The sequence below is a fragment of the Phaethon aethereus genome, assembly GCF_964289735.1.
Source record: "Phaethon aethereus genome assembly, chromosome: 1".
Classification (NCBI taxonomy): Eukaryota; Metazoa; Chordata; class Aves; order Phaethontiformes; family Phaethontidae; genus Phaethon; species Phaethon aethereus.
In genome coordinates, this window is record NC_138575.1 from 29,833,915 (window position 1) to 29,851,414 (window position 17,500).

The 17,500-nt window shown below is 37.2% G+C and overlaps 1 protein-coding gene across 7 annotated transcripts in view; it reads right to left on the reverse strand.

Annotated features, from left to right (window-relative positions):
* The window catches only part of FOXP2 (forkhead box P2), a gene marked incomplete at its 5' end in the record, with an annotated part of 200,633 nt that overhangs the window by 49,048 nt on the left and 134,085 nt on the right, over positions 1–17,500 (reverse strand). For 2 of the 7 annotated variants that reach the window (XM_082004574.1, XM_082004570.1), the window contains 5 exons: positions 2,004–2,108; positions 3,717–3,930; positions 10,166–10,325; positions 11,830–12,024; positions 13,205–13,342. In XM_082004574.1, coding sequence (XP_081860700.1) covers positions 2,004–2,108; positions 3,717–3,930; positions 10,166–10,325; positions 11,830–12,024; positions 13,205–13,342 — 812 coding nt within the window. Of the gene's footprint in view, positions 1–2,003; positions 2,109–3,716; positions 3,931–10,165; positions 10,332–11,829; positions 12,025–13,204; positions 13,343–17,500 lie in introns of all 7 variants that reach the window. The other 5 variants (XM_082004573.1, XM_082004569.1, XM_082004572.1 and 2 more) reach the window with 4 other exon arrangements.

The window sequence follows — 17,500 nt, forward strand, 5'->3', positions numbered from 1 at the left end:
AGACTAAGAGCAAAGCCCTGAAAACTACAGCCATTAGTCCTGTCATCCCCTATAAAGTTAATGGGTTGGAAAAATGGTCAATCTTTGGACTAAAAGTTGATATTTAATTGAAAGAAAATGTTTTTTAATTGTAATGGGGATTTTGCATTAGTGTGAACATGAAAAGGTACTAAAGAATCTAATGCAAGGTTATGTATTGATTTCCATCTTAACGCTTGTGTAAAATGAATGAATATTTCTATTTCATAAACAACCCTGCCTATTCAGCACCATGACTTCTTATTTGTTTTAAGGGCATAGAAGACAGAATTGAATGAAAAGAAGAAATAGTAAAATATTCTCGAACATTTTTTGCTGATGCATAGGACAAAAGCCATGACACCGCTGTAAACCCTGACCGACTCGTCACCAGAATTATCAAGATGTTATATGTCGCTTTCGCATTTTCCAGGGTTATTTGGTTCACGAAAGGAAGCGCATCTGTAAACCTAGCACTACACCGCCTTAATCAAAATGGTTTTAGTGATCGTGGATTATAACAAGAGACCTGACATAATGGATGTGCAAAGTCTGCCCGCAGAATTAGCATCACTATAGCCTAGAAGGACGGACGTATTTAGAAAATGTGTTTTTTCTTGAAAGGGAGAATGCCTGGGTTAAATGAATTTATATTCTTAGTATTAATAATACTTTGAACACTACGTTGAATTTGCGAGATTTCATTTTCCTTTTAATACAAACTTATGTAAATCAGGTTCTTCTAAATCCTATGTAGTTTTCTCCAATAAGAAGCCCTTATTTGGACATTCCACTTAATGCACTTATAAACAAAAATTTCTCATGGGTGATACCTATACCTAAGATTTTCAAATCACTATAGTTACTTCATTTAAAACTGAAAGACAGCAGGAAAGATGGAGAAAGTATTGCAAATACTTTATGAAAAGTATTGCTATAATTCTAATATAAAAGTTAGTGCGATACTGAGTACTTATGGTCTGCTGTTAAGGTGCTTCTGTTATATACCCTGTAGTCTACCATTTGTAAACACATCTTTTTGATGTTTCTGCCAACATCCTGGCAACAAAGCAGTGCAATTTCAAATGAGCTAATTAACTTAATTGTTGATGAAGCATGAAACAGTTCATTCACCCTGTTAGCTGCACCATGACAACATAAGAGTCTCAGCCCCTGAAGTTACTCATCTATATAAGCCTATCTGTAGCTTTCCATTAAGATCTATTGCACGCCAAAATGAGTATGGCTCTTCTGACAAAGACCAGTCCATAATGTACATAGGTAGAAAATCAGTGCTCTTGTTGAAAATTCAAATGAACACAGAAATATTAGTAACTACTTCAGGGAAAAAAAAAGGAAAATAAATGCAGAAACCCATTGCAGTTTGAAGCTGCAGATGAAAAGCAAAAGCTGTGTCACTTATTTTCTAAACGCCCTGATTTAGACAATAGCTGGCAAAACCAAATACTAAAAGTGAAAACTTTTGACATCACTGTTCAGTCCTGAAAGGTGCAAACCCAGCTGTTCACAGTGCTTTTTTTCTGTATATCTTGTGCACATACAAGAGTAAAAGCAAAAACAAATTAGCAAGTGAGAGTTAAATGGTCACACTTTGTCCTTTGTGCTTTTTTATTTATACTATACACATTAATTCCCATTATACAAAAATTGTTAGAAATTAGAACGTGCTTTTTCATACCACTACTATCCAATACAGAATCTAAAGCATCTCTTCAAATTTTCTGAGGCTCCATTTCAGTAAAGGATAATAAGAGGATTAAACACTGTGCTACTGAAAGGCCTGCAAAAGTGTTCGACATGAAAGAAAGGATAACAGTTTGACCCTCTGCAGATAGCCTCGATTATCCAGTTACTTGGAATACACAAAAAAATCTCTGACATGATTTACAGAAAAACTTTGTTTGCCCTCTTTCTCCTTCCCTTGCCTTAAACAACCCTGTACCGATGAATAAAAATCCACCTACTTTAAAAATTGTCCAAAATCTTCACAAACGCTTTCACAGCCAGGCCATTTGCAAACTCCATGACCATAGAGAGTATGGGAGGCCCCAGTCTCCTCATGTGACGAGCTGTAGCAAAAGAATAAGGCATCAGATTCATCTCAAAAGCCATAATCGTTGGAGGCTGCTAGCGCCTGTCAGGTTACGATCAGTGACAAACAGGTCAAAACAGGTCAATTTAGCTCAGAGCAGTCAGAAAAATTTAATCGTTCTATTGAATAGTTCAACTGCCAAGGCTAGATGATGTTCCAATTAGAGAAGAAATAGAGCCAAAGATGACTGTTAATAAAGGATGAAAAAATAAGATGACTGTATAATACCATATGCTAATTCTGCCATATGACCTTGGTGTAACATTTACCTATAAATAAAAAATATACTCAGAGGTGATCAATTCTGAGAAGAAATATTGAAGACAGACAGTCAGAATTTATTAATATTGTGAATGTTACTACAAAACATTTGGGTTTTCTGCTTAAATGTGTGTAAAAATAAAGCTGCTTCCATTAACAAATATTTTTGTTCACAAGCGTTGCTTCCATTAGCTACTTGGCTTCATAAAAAACCCAGCTCTATTCCATGTCATTTTTTGGAACCTCCGCAATAGCATCATCCACGTGCCGTTATCAAAGAAACGCCCCATTAAGGTAGGCATCAGCTACACATCTTGAAGGAAAGAACCACTCTCTGAGATATAATCACAAAACTAATGCTAACTAAAAGTACTACTATAAAGCTATTCAGAGAAGTACCAGTTTTTAAATAATACAAAAAATGTTCTCACGGTCACATGAGGACCAGAGATGCTTAAAGTATAGTCTCCTCTTATAAGTATTAAAATAATTACATAGAATGTTTATTTGAAAATACAATTATTTACAATTTAGGTTATGTACGTACAAATTAAATTTCATCTTATATTGAGATCATGTACATCTGACTATATGAATATATTTCCTAATAACTGCTACCTTGTATGCATTAAATCCATTACTTGAAAATAAAGAACACTGAAGAATATCTGTCAATGTGTCTGAAAAATGATTTTAACTTTATCCGTATGGTTGAATTCCACTGTATTACACTAATGCCACTGAAAATTTGTATGCAATGTGTCAACTGAGTTACTGTTGTGCATGTAAGAAGGAAAATTCAGTGGTTTTCTTCACAAGAGACAAACAATGTAAGAACTGCTTTATTGTACTAATTTTTACATGGAATCCTTGCACTGAATTACAGCCTTGACAACTAGATATATGTACATTTTCTATGAAACCAGCAGTGTGATTCAGCAGTAAGGGCCTGACTGCCGTATGTGTTAACTCAAATGTGAATGAAACTATGTGCCTACAGAAGTGCCCACAAATCTCCATTTACATCTCTAAGCCAGCCCACTCTGGTGGGCTGAAAATTAGGGTTTTCTAATTTTTACCAAAACTACCGTAAGTTCCTGTGTTATAAAACCACAGTCAGGTAATCGTTGTTGCAACTGCAAATTAGACATCATCATTGAAAATGATGCCCTACTAAGAAACAGTTCTGAAAAATCAGGTCTCCACGATCTTTTAAGTAACCTGTATTAAGTGTTATTTTGTGATTGGCAATAACGTGACTTACGATTCTAAACAACAGCTTTACGTCAAAGGAAAAGCACAGTTGAAATCTTGTCAGAATTACCTGTCTCGCCTTGCATTTAGAACTGAAGACTGTCCATTCACTATGGAATGATGAGTTATTGGTGGTGATGCTTTGGAAGTGGTGGAGGAGGTAGTAGAGGAGGAATTGTTAGTAGTGAGGTCTAGCCCTCCATGTTTAATGCCATTGTCTTCCATACTGTGAACTCCAGTCACTTCTTTCCATAACTGCTGAATCTCAGCAGGACTTAAGCCAGCTATAAAATGAAAGAAAGCCCCACTAATATAACAAAATAAAGAGTTTCATATAATGAGCTCAGTGTTATTAATGGATTAATGCCAACAATAAAGCTGATGCTGTTTTTCCAGCACAATCAATGTGCAGTAAAACATAAATTCATTTTTCTTCTGTCAGAATCCAGGTAACCTGACTGTCTTCTCTTGTGTTATAAACAGTCAATTAGAAATCACCGATTTTAATAATATTATACTCCTTCTGAAAAAATTGCTCAAGGACCAAAGAGTGAAAGCTACAAAGAATTTGCAACTACTTCTTGAAAAGAAAAAAACCAACCAAACCTAAATATACTTCCAGAAAAGAATTTTGTTGTCTGCACAATCAGTTTCTTGACATGTAAACTTAACTCAATGCATCCACAGTTAACTTAGCTTTTATAATTCCTCTTGATCAAACATAAAGGAAAATAGAAAAACATATTACACTAAGGATACAAACATCGATACTCTCCTTAAACACTTAAAAAGAGCCGGGAGTGGGGGAAGAAGACTGGAGGGAGAAAAATCAGAAGACAAAAATGAAATCAATGAGATCATAACAGGTTTAACATTTGAGCAGAATTCATCTGATTTTAATTAATGACACCCACATATTCATTAGTCCTGTTTAATATCTACAAAAATTCTTCCGTGTCTTAAGAGGCAAAATCAAAGTGACTATTTGGAAGAACAAAACCACTTAAGCTTAAGCTTTTTGGTACCATTCAGTGGCATCAGACAACTAGAAAGCCAACAAAACCGGCCCATTTACAACTCCCTCTACACAGATGAAATTACATGTAGTGTAGACCATCAAATTCCTCCACTATTTTTTTGTCCAGCCCTACTGTGGAAAACAAATAGGAGGGTTTGGCTAGGAGAAAGGAGACTCTGTCTCACCAGTCTCCTGGGGTGATGGGCAGCCGTACAAAATTTGAAGAGCTTCTCAAACTTCTCTGCTATATGCAGAGTACTATTCTGGAGTCTAGCCACCAGATCTTTGCAGATAGAGCTGAGATTTGCTCTCTACTCCACTTGTAGTCTGGAAACTTGTAGTTTCCAGCATTCATCCTCAGCCACAGATAGCAATGTCTCATAGAACGTATTCATACGTCTGTGTTAGGGTTGTCTGGCTCGAGCACTTTGCACGAAGTCATGGAAACTTCCATTACAATATGCTTCTGCCTGGAGCTGTGAGCATTCTCTTATCTTGCCACCGAACAGGCAGCCAAGGTAGGAAATTCAGATTTTGAAAGATGAAGAGTTCATCATAAATGTATACACCTTCGGTCTCTTTAAGTTTGACACCTCACTTTCGAAGAACATTAAATTAAATGTAGGAAAGAATGAGAAACCCAGAGAGCTCCTTGTGAAAGACCTGGTTTCACTGCCAGGTTTTTCAGCCTGACATGGTTTGGGCCAGAGGTATCTTAAAATCTAATTCTGTCTTCTGTATTTCATTTCAACAAATGAAATTGAGTAAGACATGCTCACGGTATCTAGATCTGCTGGAATGAAAAACATTCAAAATGCTAATGTTGTCCGAATCAAACTTTTGCTCTTTCTATTTTATGAAAGAGCTCAAATTTACTGTCCTTCAGGAAAGTATTAAAATGTATCTATTCATTCAAACTTTTCATTGGAGACAGTTTTGTTTGGTAAACAAGATACATTAAAAAGATGGAAAGATTGTTTTTCACTGTTTGGCAAACCTGTTTATTAGATAATGTTTTACTTTGAAGTAAAACTCAGTAGAAACTCAGGCTACTAAAATGGATTCAACAAAAAATTATGAAAAAGCACAGTAAGTTCCTTAAAACGTTTCAATAGCTGTCTCACCACGAAGTATACAAAGCTATTGAAAAATAGACTAGTAGTGATTTACATAAATAATAATTTCTGAAGGTAGTATGGAAACAAATTGGTTGGAAGGTATTCAATTTTTTTACACTTATGGAATGAGCTCATTTTTAGGCTACTATTTTGTGTCCTGCTTCTCTACCTTAGATACTAACACCCATTGGCAAACTCAACTAATGACAAAGTGAAAAAGAGTTGATTGGAATGTAAGCCTTAAAACTGGAGTTTATATCATATTTTTACAGTGAAAAGCTAGGTTTTAAGGAAGCAAGCAAAGAAGCCAGGCTCAAATTTACTGCATTAGAGATATGAGTAGCAGGAGTGATGGTAATACTAGTTGTAATTGTTTAATGAAGGTAATTACTGCTGTGTTCATGAAGTATGTTCCAGCAACACTGCAAATAACCCATTTTAGTGTGGTAAATGAAAGTTACCTGCAAATGTAATCACAAATCAAAACGAAAAGTAATATATTCACTTAGGTGGCATTATATACACAGTACTTTATTTACTTCGAAGTCTTCCCTTCCTCCTGCTGTTGAACAAAATAAACTAACTTTATGCTGAAAAAAGTAAAATTCAAGAATAAACCCATCTGTTTGAACAATCAGAGGGCAAACATATCATTGTGTCTTGCAGCGAGAAAATTTTCATCAGACATCATCAAACTTTGTGCCCTGGGAAAGCTGAGTAAAAGCTGCCCAGAAGGTGGGTGAACGAAGGAGGGCTGGGAGCGGCTGGAGCAACAGCCCTTCCCATGGGCAGGCGTCTCCTGCCCCTCGCGGCAACTGCTGGGCAGCCCCTTCCTCTGCGTGAAGCTATGGGAGCTGTGTCTCCAGGCTGCCTAGCTCACCTAGATTTTTTCAAAATCAGAAAGAAATTTCTCTCTGGGCTCAGGCTGGTTAATTTTATCACCTCTTCAGAGCACTCTGAAAGGCTGCCTTTTAGGATAAAAGGATTAAGGGCAGGCACTTAAAAAGTATAAAGTTAAGAAGTGGATTTGTAATTAATTGTAAATTATGGCAATTTTGTAGCTTCTGTGTCTAAAAAAGTCCAACTCCCTTTTTACAGGAGACCTGTAAAATGGCTGACAGATATTTTAGTCTGGATGTAAAAGTAGAGTAAGTTTTAAAGTTTCATAGGTTGTGATAACCCTCAGAATACCCTCTCTACACTACATTAAAGGAGAAAGGATCAGGAAGGGGATCCAGAGTGGGATAAAAATTAGGTACTATAATCAAAAGGGAAAACACTGATCTGCTATGCAGTCTAGAACACCAAGAATTCCAGGATTTTGAGGTTAATTTTGTAACTCTTTTCACCATTATCTACTCTATTTTTATGTTTGAATAAATACCTAATTAAACTACCACTTATAAAACCCACCCATGCATCTGTTTTCATTTTTCTACATGGCCTGATCAAAACTTAGGGTTTTGGGTTTGGGGTTTTGTGGGGTTTTTTTTGTTGTTGTTGTCATTTTCAGTCCTTTGCATTTAGCTAGCATCAATGCAGCATTAAATGGAAGTAACTCACAGTGAGCCAATGGCTTTGGATATGGTATAGTGAAGATCTTCTCACAAACTGAATGTTAAAACACCTCTTTTATCTTATGTGCTAAACCTCAGCCCAGGTTTAAACACCATCAAGAAAACATGGTAAACATTCCTGTCCTTTAAAGCCAGAAACTATACTTGGAGCAAATAGTGTTTACACATGCAAACCTCACAGCTGTACGTGGAAGTTACGTCTTTTCATACTTACAAATGCAAAACCCATGCTCTCTCTGTCACTAATAATTTGTCATTTACAGGACTCTTTATGACCAGTAACTTATAAATATGAATCCCCCTGTGTTTCTCTCATTGTCCGAGCCATCCATGTAGCTAAGCATTCTAAATGGATGCATATAAAAACATTTGTGTTACATGTGTGTAAATCCTCCTGTATAACTATATTATACATTTTGCAGAACAGTGGAAGGAGAAAAACTTCCCTTGACTACATCCATTGTGTATTACCTTAAATAAATTCTGACGGTTTAATTTAATATTGCCACATCTATCACAAAGTTTACCAGATTTTATGAGAAAAACTTCTTACTTTTATGCAAACCCCAATGCAGGGACATCTATGTTAAATCTAGTAAGTACTACCTGGATCTGTAAATATTGGATATATTTGGATGTGTAAATTTAAGATTTATGAGCAAGTCTCTCAGCCTATTAATCTCATTACATTGTTATGAACTGGAGCGGGTGCTGTACCTTCCTATGAAAAACACGATGTGCTGTAAGAGAAGCCTGCAGAAAGAACGCTGAGCCAGTCAAAACTGTGCTTTTGGTTTTCGATTTGTTTCAGCATCTTGCTGGAAAGACTTTCCTTCTTACCCTCATCACTCTTAATTTCACCTCGTCTGGCACAGAGTGAGTTGCCTTTCTGGAGATGCAGAGAGGTTTTCCAGGGGAAGCTGTCTTATGTTTTTTTCAGTTTGCACACCCATATCAGGGCTATGAAAAATCGCGGTCCTATAAGTTAACTTGTGTATCTAAAGAGACCCTACATACACAGTAGATACTAGAACCAGGAGAGAAAAATGGAGGAATTAAATACTTGACTGGAATTCATTATAATTAAAAAATACCAAGGCAGAAGCAAACAAGAGATTAATTTACTTTAAAAAGAACGATCCAGATATATTTTAACTGTAAAATTTTGTATTTGTTTATTTCTTTAGTATCAATCTTTTTTGTCATGACTTCAGCTATGCTTAATTCTTTGAGTAAAAGAAAGTTCTTAAAAAGAACTGTTTACTAGTTCTCCTAAAAATTTACTTAAAAAGGTATTATTTTTTCTGCGGTTTTCTACTAGAAGTGGATGAATGAGTGTTGCATTAAACTAATGAATATCAATGCAATTGGGTAGGAGTGCTGAGGGAAATCTATGGGGATTGCTTAAAGTGAGAGAAAACCTGAGGAATTCCTTTTGCAACAGATGGCACGAGAGGAGGTTGCAGAAGGTAAAGCTGTTCGGGGGGAGGTTGTGTTTCAATTGCTTTTTTCCATTCTGGTCCAACGTGACGTTGTACAAAAGGAAACCAGCATTAGTGTCTCACATGTCCAAATTCATGAACAAGCTTGCCTCCCCTCTGCTATTCTCAAATAATAGTATTTAGTGTGATAGCTTACTTGGGACTCTGTTGTTTTTGTAATTTTTATCACTTTAGATATGCTCGTGTCATAGCTTTTCCACACAACTTACACAATTATTTGTCATCTCCCTTTTTTTTTCTCTATACTGTGTACTCTGCTTTTGCTCATGTAATTTTTGAAGCTTCAATTTTGTAATAGTTATCTGGTGGAGGAACCAGATACATGCGTAAAGACCAATTAAAATAATGTTACGTGTCATGAACACAGTCTAAACAATGCTCACTGCAGGACTGGAGCGTCAGAGATCAGAGTATTGTGTAACTTTTATGACAGACATTTAGCTCACCTCTCTATGGTAACACAAACTGAAACACGTAACTTGTAGGTTATAGACAGAGTCCTTAAGATGGGAATTCTTTGGCCTTATCTTAAAATGTAAGCAGCATTTATCTCCAAGTTAATTTACTTTTCAAAAGTGCGTGCCCTATTTTCTTTCAACCATGAACGTACTTGTGTCAAGTAGTAGAGTTTGAATTCATTTTCAGCATTGAGAAATCTTGATCAAAGTGAGAAAGGAATTTTTGTTTTTTAAAGTCTGTATGGTTATTTGTGTGTCATAATTCATTCCTATTGGAATCACCACCTTCAAAACTTGTTGTCGTATTTAACATGTTTAATACAAAGGAATAGGAAAGAAAACGGATACTAAGGTTTGTCCCTAAATTCACATGTCATAAATAGAAGATTCAAAGGGTTTTTCAGTGCCAAACACTTTCTTCTCTTAGAAGGGGGAAAAAAAAAAAGTGAGTTTTGGAATGGCTTTAGTATCACTGTCTCATATATTTTTTTCTGTTCGTTTATATTAAATGAAATGATAACTTTTCCACTAAACCAGTTTTCAGAAATTCCTCAGAGAAAAGCAAAGGTGCTTGAATTGTGTTCCTATTAGAAATTGTTTTCAGCATATAAAGCTAATAATATACATCTTATACCTAAGAAAAAATACTCAAAAGCTGTTTTCTTCCATAAAAGTATGCTGTAAAATTTATCAGCCTCAAGAAAATTTGGTAATATGAGTAATAAAGTTCTAATAATGCAGTATGTTTAAGCATCATAATGGGAAAATGCTGAAGTTCGGATGCAAATGGAACAGTTAAAAAAGTTGTGAATTAGAAATTACTCCAATCATATATTACTCGACTACCTTGTGGCAGAGACTGGACAGGAAGAGCAGACTGGCCAGGTGGGATGGAAATGAGTCCCTGACGCTGAAGGTTCAGCAGATGCTGCTGCTGCTGAAGTTGTTGCATCTGGAGGAGCTGCTGCTGGAAGACAAGCTGCTGGGCTGCCAACTGCTGCTGCTGCTGCTGCTGTTACAGAGAGAAGGGGGGGGAGAAAGGCAGATGCAGCAGAGAGTAAAGCGTGCAGTGAAGGCTAGAAAGCCAAAAATGTAAAATCAACTTCTTTCCCTTTAATCTCAGTTATTAAATAATAATGCTATTTGTAGAATACTCAGGCAGTGAAAGCATTTGAAATTTTCTATTATATTCATTCAAGCTATTAGGTGTCAGGGAAAATGGCAAATACACTTAATGACACACTAAAGAAGAGGGTCAAGAGAAAGTATATAACAGCTGTTTCAAACAAAAAAAAAAAAAGTCCAGCTCATGGCAGATGATAACAAATTTATCTATGCTAAAAGTGTAACTCTTCACAGCAGCCTGCGATTTGAAGGCGCTCTTGTTTTTCCAATTGACTAAGTTTGGTCCGCAGTGGCCCATGAACATGGTCTCCAGTGATCTATTAGTAAACTGGGATGTAGCCTTCATTTCACTGGCCTGTTAGCTCTCTCCCTTTTCTTGTTGGAATATATTAAAAGCAGCATTGCATTCGAGGCAAAGAAGTGCCCGATTATGGAGCAAAAGTGTAAGTTCCAATTTTGTGAGGCATTTCAAGATAAACCGGAGCCTGCAAAGACTCAGGAGGGTACGAGAAGGCAGTCACACTTCAGGGAAAGACAAGCTGCTGTGGAAGACCTTTCCTTTCTAGTTTGGGGAAAAGAGAAACTTCTGATGCGCTCACTGGAAAACAGACTGCATAATGGAGCAAGTCATGTGGATTGCCCAGAGCCTCCGGAGAAATACGGGAGCAATTTCTATTCCGTAGTTGATGGCTGTCTGAAATTCTATTCACAAATCCAAACAGAAACAAAGCCTCAGGAGGTCACAACTGCTTCCTCAACGTTTGCATAATGGGCAGCTTGAAGACAATGTCTAGGATACCTGCTGATCAATTTAACTACTTCGACGCGTTTTGTTTGTATTATGTTTATATTTGATGCAGTTTGCTGACAAGTGCAAGCTAGGCCTGAGAAACCCGCTTGTCAGGTTGATTTATGAGCACATCAAACTGTAACTTTCTACTCGCCACTCCAAACCTACAGTAGCAGTTCATTAATCAGGGGCCTGTGACTTTGAAATCTGTGCTCAATCGCTCTTTTTCAGCCATGGACTAAATTTGCATGCTTTCTGAGCTGTGCCACTGAGAAAAGGAAGGCTCCTTCCCCAACGCAGATTGCCTGTGAATACATGATAGCCAGTACAGCGTCCACCACACGGCTTGCTCTTTGCACACTCGGATTCGTTAGCGAACGTTAGATGACGGCAGCACCAGACTGCTCAAATCCTATGTCTCGGAAAGGGGAGCAGGAGAATTATACTGGCCCTGCTATTAAGCCCGGTAAAAACATAAGAACAAATCTTTGATAGCTGCATCCTTGCTACAGGAAAAAAATCTAAACTAGGCTTGTCTTTTCCAAGCTCCTGGCAGCTCAGACTAGTACGCATCAGCAAGGCTCTTAGCTCCTACCTCTTTTGCTTGCTTTCCTGGATGCTGTTGCTGCTGCTGCTGCTGCTGCTGCTGCTGTTGTTGCTGTTGCTGCTGCTGCTGCTGTTGCTGTTGTTGCTGCTGCTGTTGTTGCTGTTGCTGCTGCTGTTGCTGCTGCTGCAAAAGCTGAAGATGTAACTGCTCTTGCTGTTTCTTGTAAAACTCTTGTAGTTGTTGCTGAATAAACCATTTTGACTTTAATAAATAAAGGCAAAAGTTTCAAGTATTATAAATCTCCTAAACTCTTCTAGATTGGCATATGGTAGCGTAGCCATTAAGAATCACCTCATAACAAAAATGTGATTTGAAGAGGCAGATCTACATACATTTTTTTCCAAGGCGGTTCTGAAATTTTCCAATGCAGATTCCAAAATATCCTAAACAGAAGGGTATAGAAAATCTGTATTCTAAAGGGAATGCAAGAGCCAAATTAACTCCTCAAATAACTATACCCAAGTTCCTCACATGTCCTATATAACAAATCAGAAGCTGTATTCATCCACTTGCAAGAAACCTACAAGTCACTAAGGCCAAACTAAACTGTCTGTTTCTTAGGGGAAAAAAGTAATTAATCTGTCAATCTGTTTAGCGGGATGCTGGATTCGCAGCTGAAGGTGAATTGCCTGTAATGATCATGGTCCTGGATATTAAAGTGTTTAAACATACAGTGATTGAGCTATGACTACGACAAACAGACACATCATTTTCTGTATGACAATTAAGCACCCAACCAAAAATCCACTCTGCCTTACACTCGAGGTACTGATCACTGACACTTTCTTTATTATATGAATAAGTTCATCGATTCTTCACTTAGCTGACAGATTTTGTACTAAGGCAACAGCAATCTCCTTCTTCTTTTTAGCCTTATCTGGGACGATTTTTTTGGATGTAAAAACAAACAAACAAAAAAAAACTTTTTCCCATGATGAAACAAGCTGTTAAGTTCAAATTTCATAACCGCATACCATATATTTATGTGACTAAAGGGAGCACTACAGTGTTATGAATTTTAAAGCAACAATTATCTACAACTCTATTTGCACTTCCTTTGGCAAGTCTACAATTAAAATGTGCCTAAGCACTTGAAAATTTAAATATCAATTTGTTCGGTATTTGTAATGCATCTGCCACTGCTGCTGCTGCTGTTTGTAATATAATATTTAATGTTTCAAAATTGCAATTTCACACTTCTGCAATTAAAACAAGAAATTTAAAGACTGCAAAGTTTCACATTTATTTTCATTCTTTTTGGTGTAATGAGTGATGCAATATTACAAAATAAGACCCATAAAATCTGGCTGACACTTGCGCGAATGCCCTGTGCTAACGGTCCAAAGCAGGTAACCCACATTACCTGCTGCAACATAACTGCTTGCTGCTGCTGGAGAAGTGCTTGAAGCTGCTGCGGAGACAACACTTGCTGCTGGAGAATCTGCTGCATTTGCTGAGGGGTGATCACCTGGGGAGTCATCATGGCCACTGACACAGGCACCTGCACAGGGAAAGAAAGATATCATCATCAAACACATTTTAGTTCGTCGGCACCACAGCTGTACGTCTTTTTTATTTTGTAGCAAAGATGGACCATAATTTTTTACATAATATTTATCACTGCGAAGTTCCAGTTTCAGTCAGATTCTGTTATTTTAAGACCACAGTACTGTGGCACTCTACTTCCAGAGGCATCAGATTCGATCAGACTCAAGCTTTACGTTTCGCATCTCTTATGTATTCCTGTAAGAAATTTAAGCATTGGCTAGTACAAATGTGTATTTAAAAATAAATGATCACATGGCAGGGCTCTCAACACTTCATAAACAATCATCTTATCAAGTGTCATAATGTTACGAATAGAAAAATCTATTGAGACTATTTCAAAAGATATGATTAAAACAGACAGTAAAATAAGTATCTTAAAACAGTAAGCGTTTTACACAATAAAGACACTTAGTCTGGAAAAATATTTGTGCAATACATCAGTTCAGTATAAGAAAACCTTTCTTGCTCAGGTAGTCTTTTAAGGAGGTCTGATTTATACAGGAAAAAAAAATGCCACAGACATACGGGAGTACGGAGCAAGGGCTGCCACCTTAGTCACCTGGTCTCTGCAGAGAGAAACATGTTCTCAGTCACTCCTAACTGAAAACTGAACGTTGAGAAACCTTGTCATAAGATTATTAGTTCGACTACTAAAATTTAAGAATGCATTTTTGTGTAGGTGCTCTTCTGGACACAGCTTTATTGTCCATTTTGATCATACACTGAGCTGAAGTGTGTACACACGCATAAACACCCACCTACACAGAAGCTCTCGGGAATACATGTGTGAGTGGGGAAGACACGGCAAGTATGTGTGGTTGTGTATGTAAGAGAGAAAAGTCCCGTGAAGAGCCTGAGGTATGTGCCGAGCCGCCGCAGCAGACACGCCGTGTGAAACCCCTGCTTGAGCTAACCAGGGCACGGTCAAACAGCTCTCAGCAGGCCAAGTTTTCCACCCATGAAAAACCATCCACTCGCTTGTCTAGCAAAATTCAAATGTTTTTTCTGTGTATAATAGCAAGCTGGCATGTAAATACAGCTTTGTCAGATGTTTGAAGGACAGTCTAGTCTTCTGTAAATCAGCACAAATAATATTATTATTATTAATAAAATAAATCATGAACAAATCTTAAGACAAAAAGCTTTTCTAATATTTCTGTTACTTGAATCTATCCTGAAAGCCTTTGCATAGTAAATGTAACAGACGAAAAAAAGAAATACAAGTCTGCTGAAGTTTACTTTTAGAAGAAACTACTTCATCTAATATTACACAGAATACCACTTTTCACACAATTCATCAAAGCATAAATTACAGTCTTAAAATACTGACTAATTAAGAGTCTGAAGGTAAAAGTACCAGCCATTCCTAAAAAGCCTGATAACCTTTTGCAAAAAAAAATGAATTTTAAGAAAAAAAATTCCAAAGGTCTTACTCTAAAATAGAAGTGGAAAAGACAAACCAGACTTCCACTCAGAATCAGACACTTGTGGGGAGGAATTTAACCTCAGCTATCACTGGGCTCTTTCTACAGTCAACAGAGTAAGGAAATCCTGAGGGAAGTTTATCTGATCTAGTTTAGGCATCTATTTTAGTGTGAGATTAATCCCTCTCTGAATGTGCCTGACTCCTCCGAGTGTACACTCACTTTGAGTAGGCACCTAACTTTCAGATGGTTAATGTTGGTTGTTACACTTTGTGACACCAAGAAGTTTTTTAGTATCAGAACCACCACATCTCTACGCAATAATGTTTTATTCTAAGTCCACCTGGTCCTAAGGGCAGGACAAACACATTTTTACAACTTTGGGATGCATGAGCAAAGAGCAGAATTCACTGACTGGAGTCAGCATTCAACTCCCTCTGAAGTCAGTAAGAATTTCCTGTTTAGCAAGATCTGAAGTTGCCTTGTAATAATTTTGCCTCAGTGATGCTATTCAACTACCACATTACACAAAAACAAGAAGGCAGAGAGAAAGATGGACACCTTCCCAATTAAACCATTACCTTCATTCTTTAAACCCTGCAAGTTCTCCTAACACTTATATGCTTACTCCTGCAACATATAGCAAATGGTGAAAGTGTTGCACGCTTGCTACTCCACTTCTCTTACCTTTACATCCCCTCTATGTTCCCTGGCTTATGTATTTTCAAACACGCAAGTAAAAATTCTGATCTAAACAGAGTAAAAATCAACTTAACTCTCTAAGTGGCACTGATTTATTCATGCTCCGTGCTAAAGACTCTAGCCAGTAGAATGCGCAGTAAGACTCGTGCTGCCGCAAGAGTCCTCTATTCCTCACTCTGAAATACAGATTCTCCTTCACCAGGTACATTTCTGCCAGGTTTTGTAGTATCTGCTCTGAATCTCCCTGACTGTGTACCTGCTCTTATATTTGGAGACGCACCTGCTTTGTGGTATACTCTACAAGCTTTTCTCTCCACATTTGTTTTTCCCGTAGTTTTCAACAGTCACTTTCAACTGCATGATCTGAAGTAGAGAACCTAATTCACTTGTTTTTCAGGATGATGGACGAAAGTATAAAAAAACCTGGCAGTCAAGATCATTAGTAAAAATACATATTTATGTAGATAATACTGCCTTTAGCAGGATTTTATGTGAGGATCCATATGTGTGTATCATACCTGATATATATCTTCTTTCCCATAGATAAAGAACTAAGCATTTTGAAAACTGCTTGAATTTTAAACTGGCAAAAGGTATTAATCAAAGAGATTTCTCTAATTGTAATTAGGTAATATAAATTGGTACATTTCACAGCCTTCAGTGATACACCGGGCTGCACTTTATTTCTTACTGGCACAGTGCTACTGTGCTATCTGGGTCGGAAGACTATCAGAAACCTGCTATTTTATGGCCAGTTATGTGCATTGGGTATATATCTTTGGTTTAGTGTCTGCGTTTTCCAAGATTTCTGATCTGACTTTACAAAAATGTAGCAAAGAGGCAAACTCTGACTCTTTTTCATAGAAATCTCTCACTATACCTGAAGTCAGTTCAAATAGAGGACAGTAGAGGGACCCAGTGAAAAGATATTATCAAGTGAATGATGTGGTTCGTTGGAGCAGTCCACAAACTCCCAACAAATTCTTGGTCAGACCTCTCATGAAAAACTGAAGAGACGAAGTGAAATGTGATTTATGACTGCAACCCATTTGTTACAAGGTGTCTTCAAAGAAACTGAACTCCCAGCCTGGTCATGAAGATGACTGGATACAGCAACCCTACAAAACATGATGGGCCAGACAGCCTCTGAAGAACTCGTACGTTTGTTGGCTCCATGATGGACCCTGATGGAGGCTTCGTGTTTTGAAGAGTTTCTCATGTTTCTGATGCAGGCTGTCCCCCACGTCTTTGTATTAGCTTACAAGTCCCGCTAAATAAAACTATAGATACGTAAACAAACAAATTTTTAACACATCTAAAAAGCATTTCAGGCAAAAACAACTGCAAACTGCTTTATTAACTACATGTGAATGTACTACTAAAAGAAGAGCTGTGACACAGAATGAAAACATTGACAGTGGAAATTCGATAGATGAATACGGCTGCAGAAATGAAGACAGAACTTCTTTGAAGACTAACAAATCTGTTTATTCCCCAGGTCTATTTAATAGAGAAATGGTGGAGGCTGAGCTTGTGTATTTAACACCACTCTTCTGTCAGACATGAAAAATTCAGCTTTACCTGTAAAGAAGCTTGCCAGGTAAACACTCATCTATTGTTCCTATGAATTAACCGACAACAGGAATCATACAAATTTGTGGTTTTTTTAATGTTACCTACAAAAATCATATTCCTAAAGGCACAAGTGGAAGGCAGCATAAGTAGCCTGCACCGTCAGTAAGCTTGTGCATTTTTAGAAGCCTTGAAAAACTTCACACATATTTTCAAGAAATGTTGACCAATCTGATTTTGATTAAAAACGAATGCAACCAAAGGAGACACACTATTTTTATTCCAGGTTCCTTTTATTTTGAAAGTCGGGTATTGATAACGAAAATTAAGCGCAAAACTTGACCTTAGTTTTCAGTGCTTTTGATGAGAATCACAAAACCACATGTATTAGTCATATTCAGAGTCAGTTCAAT